General features: G+C 46.2%; 1 protein-coding gene across 1 annotated transcript in view; it reads right to left on the bottom strand.

Moving 5' to 3' along the window:
* Window positions 1-5,779, bottom strand: part of LOC108686222 (zinc finger protein 853) — a 73,700-nt gene that overhangs the window by 1,928 nt on the left and 65,993 nt on the right. Inside the window, exons 6-10 of the mRNA XM_018191392.1 lie at window positions 3,033-3,192; window positions 1,272-1,439; window positions 907-1,029; window positions 634-774; window positions 1-177 (exon numbers count right to left, since the gene is read on the bottom strand). Of these exons, the coding sequence (XP_018046881.1) occupies window positions 1-177; window positions 634-774; window positions 907-1,029; window positions 1,272-1,439; window positions 3,033-3,192 (769 nt within the window). The remainder of the gene's footprint in view (window positions 178-633; window positions 775-906; window positions 1,030-1,271; window positions 1,440-3,032; window positions 3,193-5,779) is intronic.

Here is a 5,779-nt window from a genome sequence, read left to right on the forward strand (position 1 = left end):
TGACAGCCATGCGTTGTTGCTGCGACTGCATCTCATCGTGATATTGCTGTGCCGAACCCGGTTGACTTCCCGTTCGGAGTATCTCGCTGAGCTTGTTGCCACTCGGTCCCGGCGATGCCATATTATTGTTGTTATTATTGTTGTTGTTATTCAGAAGACCGGTGCCTGCGCAAAAATCTGCTCTCGTCAGTATGTACAGGTCGATGAACGGGCAGGGGTTTTCACCCACATTTTACTATTCTAACTAGGTAGCATATATCATTCCGCGTCGATATATAAATTGGCACGCTAAAGCGTTAAAAAGGCGACATCCCAAAGTGGAAACCGCCCATAATAGTAGACCGTAGTGAGCGCCGTTTACATGAGAGAATTATTACTCAGACCAGAAATTCGTAAATATTTTATTTCGACTCAAGCATATATATTCATATATATTCTAACTTACGTGTACTACAATAAATTCACTAATGATACTTCACAACAGTTATGTCATTAACGAAATCAGAGAAAAAAAGGTGAATAACGGCGAGATTACAAACTGTGCTCGGGCAAATGCGACAATATTATATCTATTATATCTAGATACTTGATAGACGTTCGAGTAGTAGACGTAGAACAAGTATCGTAGCGTACCAGGTTCACTACCGGCCGACGACAGTCTTCCGTTGCCGCTACTGCTATCCGAATGGGCCGACGGTGACGGGCACATTGGTGGTTGTTGCAAATTTTGCGGTCCTCCAGATTGACTTCCTCCCAACACGCCTAAACCTGCTCCTGTACAGCGTAAGGACGTTATATTAGAATACCGTTCAGTCATTGGCGTCGTGCAGTGTCGTACTTTCTATGCGACGATTTCGACGCCACTTAATTCCTTGACAATTAGAGAAATATGTTTATCTGTTATACCTAAACTTGAACTCGCGAGAATCTCCCTTTCCCGCCTCTCAGCGGCCGCGCGGCTTAACACGTACTGCGCCGCGAATTGATGTTTCGGGTCCATCCTCATGTGCTCCATGTGGCTCAGGAGACCTTAACACCAGAGGAAAACGAGCATGGTCACAGTATAGAAAGATAATCATATGGTCGCGCGTATATGGACGATAACTGTCACTTGTTATAAACGTAAGTTATACTCCACAGAAAATCATAAGTTTATAGCATAGAATGAAAATGAATCGTGTTTACTTTCAACTGTGTTTACTTCGAACTCCGAGCTACTGTTGGGACCCGATCGGCCCATCGATTCACGTTTACGTGGGCTAAATACTTACCGCTCTCATGAGTGAAGACGGCTTGGCACACCGAGCACGGCCACATCCTGAGGCTTGTGCTAAGTTGACTGGTCTCAGGATGGCAGGCTAGATGCTTCCTAAGGCTACCCTCGTTGACGTAGTGCTTCCCGCACACTGGGCACGGATGGTTGGCGGTCCGTCGCTTCGCTAGGTAAACCCCGGCAATGGAGGTTGTGCAGTCAGCGGAGGGAACAATAGGGCGACACAATTTCAAGGTCAATGCCAAGCAGGATAAAGCGTCCCAAGGAACGAAAGCCGCCTCCTCCTCACCCAACTCCTCCACCATCGTTATGTTTTCTCACATCTCTCTCTCTCTCTCTCTCTTTCTCTCTCTCTCTTTCTCTCTCTCTCCCTCTCTCTCTCTCTCTCTCTCTCTCTCTTTTTCCTCCCCCACCTTATTTCTCACACGTGCACGCGCGCGCGTACGTACGCAAAGATTCCGGTCGACCTCGAAGGCGAAGGGAGACTTTACGGACGCGGATAGCCAAGGACCAAGAGAGAGCACTGACCTCGGGCACGCAGAGTACTCGTCGGCCGGCGCCGTCGCAACCGCGCTGCTGACTCCCTTTCACGAGCAAGGTCGCTGGCCCAAAAAGCCAGGATACACACAGACGTACTCGCGCGCGTTGCACATACGCAAACGTACAGAGAAAAAAAAATATATACATAAAATTCATTGAAAAGGTAATTTATATATGAAAACGTCCATTATTTCTTACGTCGAACAGACATGATAAAAAGATCATCATTCGTCTTGTCAATCTTAGTCGATTTTTTACTCTCATCTAAATCCTTGCGATTTTAAACAACGATAACGTTACATGTTTCATGTATATTGGCAATACAGTGCTTCACATTTCATTAGCTTTCACATTTCAAATGCCGACTATGTCGATCACTGTGACAGACCACCGTGTCAGCACTCACAATCAAGAATAAAACGCCGATTCCTCGCTTTAAAGTTGAACGAAGAAGCAGAGTAGGTTGACTTTTGTTCTCTCTGTACGTCCGCCAGTCTGCATACGTATCGCGCACGCATGTGTCAAGGCACGCATAGAGGTCGAACGAGACACCCTCGAAGCATCGTGTATCTGTATTAGCGAGTAGTATCCAAGTATTAGTCGGCGAGTGTGCCAAATGCTACACGCTTTTCCCGCCCAGGCGAAAACAGTACGAAGAAGTGAACAAGGACAATGTATGCGTATCGCCCGCGCCAAAGCAAGTTTTTGGGATGGATGCGAAACGTACTTAAAGGCTAAAGAACGAACCACCCTTCGTGTCTCGACGAGCGGTTGCTCCACCTCTCTCTTAGTCTTACTCACGATTAACGTCGCCGCTCTCGTGTCTATGTCGGTCTCTCTCTTTCTCTATCTTGGAACCTTTAAGGGGCTCTTCGCGATTCTAGTTAAGGATTTTGGCTAAGAATTAAATGCGGTTAGAATAAACAGAGTTAAGTCTTTTGCTTAGAAAGTTAATGTGCGAGCAAGATTTGGTGTTAAGTTTGTTGATTAGTCAGTAAGGAATGACACGGTCAAGGTTTTGTTCTCAAGCTCGTTTCATGCAACGATGCACTCCGCTTACGAGACTCCACGATCGGATTCCAGTTAATCGATTGGTTATGGTTAACGAAGATTAGTAGATGCGCGAATGAAGAGAAATGATAAGCAACGCACGGGGAAAGGAGAGAGACATAGACGACCGGCCGAGAGGGCGGTTGATACGCGATTTTTCAATACTTACTGGCAACTCCGGAAGCGTTTGGGTCCTTGTGGGTGTGCTTCATATGCTCCATCAACGCCTCACCGCCGAGGAAGAGTTTGTGGCATACTGGACAGCTGGTTGCGTTCGGACCGCCGATCAGGGCGGCGTGTTGCTGGAACACAACACGCTGTTGCAACTCCTTTTTTGAGGGCCCGGAAGTACCGGAAGCAGGCACACGCGGCGCACGGCGGTAGAGAGCCGACCCAGAGAATACCACCACAGAGTTGCGAACCAGAAGCGCAGGACAGGCAGGGCACAGAACAGAACGATTGACCAGTGAGAGTTAAGGCACCAATAAACCGCCGCCACCACAAACTACTCCTTTGCACAGGGAATTCATGTCGAGTGTGTCTGGTAGGAACTTTGTGGTATCGCGCCCTGGCTGGGTTTCCAGTCGGTCAAGTACGATTGAAAAGAATCGAAATAACGAAACAGAAAAAAAAGACAAAATTTTCTCTCTTTCGAGGTATACTGACATCTCCGTTTAATAATGATCCATTTATTGCCGCAATTTATTCATTGCTTATCAAACGAAAAATAATATTTTATATTTTATTTTGTTTCTGAAGTGTCTTTGTATAGATTGCAAAATTAATTAAATGATTTAATTTTTAATATTGCTTTAAACAAAAATTATATCTGTTTTTGGCAAATGGCTAGATTGCGGCAAGTGAATCGTCGGCGAAGATACTGTAAAGATCATAGCTAGCTCTTGGAACATTACGGGATAGGAATAAGGTGAATCTCGTGTAAATCTTGATATTATTGGAATTACAATCGTAATCTCCAACGTATCGCTATTGTGAGGAATATACTGTGCCCATATATGTTTTTCTCAAATACACATTATGGTATTCTAATTTGGTAATCTCGAACAATTTGTGATATATGAATGTAAAAATAGAGATGTATAAGAAGAGTCTTGACCGATCAAAAACATTGTCTTTAACGCCAGATCAGAGCACTCGGTTCGAGTAGATGGAGAGGAATTTAGGGAGTACAATGATCGTGGAACTTGAAGCGAAGCCTAGACAGACAAATATGTGGAAGCGTGGGGTCCAGAGAACGATCGGAGCGGATTAATCCTTAACCGCGATTAGGGATTTCATCGACTAATGCTGCCAGGCATCGGCCTCATCTCGCATATGAATGTACGGAACCTAAAGGCCGATGCCAGACGTTGCGTTGCGAAAACAAAGCGAGCACTTTCATCGACCTTGGACCTCCGATCGACCCCGTGCGACCTCACCCATGAACGGGAATGCGAAGCATGGAATGACTAGCTTGTACCATACATCAGTTTTAACTACATGGTCGTTGCTAGCACATCTTTGGCTCGCATCTGCATTCCTTTTGTTTTTTCTCTCTTTTCTTTGCTTTGCAAAATAAGCTCTAACCCGCGGTTTATTTTACCGAATTTATTGTGCTACCAACGGCCATATTAAAATTAGGATTAAAAATGAAACTATAAATGAAATTCGACGTCCTCTCAGTACCAAATAGAATGACTCTCCCCCCCTCCTTCATTTTTTGGTCACGCGGTAAGGAACCGATTCGTACCGATTGCATTATCCTGATGTCTTTTTTTGCCTCCTCTGTTGCGTCCCCCCTTTTTATTCTCTCTTTTCTTTTTTCTCTCTTTTTCTATCTGAACACGCGAAGGTTGCTTGCACGCATACAAGGCAGTAGGTGTACACGCGCTCGAGGAAAAACATGGCGGCGGCCGTACCTTGTTCGAAAGAGTATTTAAAACGGCAATACGAGAGGAGGAAAAAGAAAAAGAAAGAAAGAGAAGGTTGTGAACGGGCAGGAACGGGCTAAAACGAGACCGGATGGCAATGACCCCAAAGAGTTTCGGGGCCTCTCGTTCCTTTCTTTCTTCCTGTTCTTGCTTCTCCAATTCGCGACTTCGTCTTCTTTTTTCCTCATTCTTTTTCGCCTCTCCTTTCCCACACATCTCGTCCTACCTCTTTCTCTGTCGATCGTCTTTCTTTTTATTCCGGACCTGGGACAATCGCGAACGCGTTGAGGCAACGAACACGGAGCAGGCAAAGGCTAAAAACAAGTTCTGAACGGCAATGACCTCGGAATTTTTTCGATAGGGCCGCCTTTTTCTCACACACCTTCTATCTCTCCTCTATTATTGTCGTGATTTTCCGCTTTTCGCATCTTAAACGTGAATTTATTTTTGCGCACTCGTCTTTATAGATTTCTTCTCTCCGTTTCGAGAGAGAGAGGATGTATTTTCTTTATAAGTACATATACACGCTCATCTAAAGCTTCTTCGTACTTCCTCCTTTCCTCGACATTTTTAACGACGTGTCAGATGCACAATCCTGATTTTCTGCCGGCTCTTCCCGCTCATAAACAAGCGAGGCGACATACCACGAGACTAGGGGAGGGCAGGAGAGGGGGAGGATTCCAATCAGATGATAATCGCCTTGTCGTATCCATTTCAGTTTCCTCCTTCCGGTTTTCCTCCCGGCTCCGTTTCGCGTACACGCGTATTCTCGCGCGTGTTTCTTCTCACTTGGCTCGGCTCCACTCTTGTCCCGCGATAAACTTGAGAGTGGGTGGCCGACCGCCGGCATACTTATGCGCCTTCTATCTCCTTTTTTATCCCGAACCTGGGGCAGCCGCGAGTGCGTTGAGAAGACGGCAACGAGGACGGCGTCGTTGGCCATGCCACCGCCACCGCCACCGCCACCGCCGCCGCCGCCGCCGCC

This window comes from Atta colombica, unplaced genomic scaffold (genome assembly GCF_001594045.1).
Source record: "Atta colombica isolate Treedump-2 unplaced genomic scaffold, Acol1.0 scaffold166, whole genome shotgun sequence".
In the NCBI taxonomy this organism is placed as follows: Eukaryota; Metazoa; Arthropoda; class Insecta; order Hymenoptera; family Formicidae; genus Atta; species Atta colombica.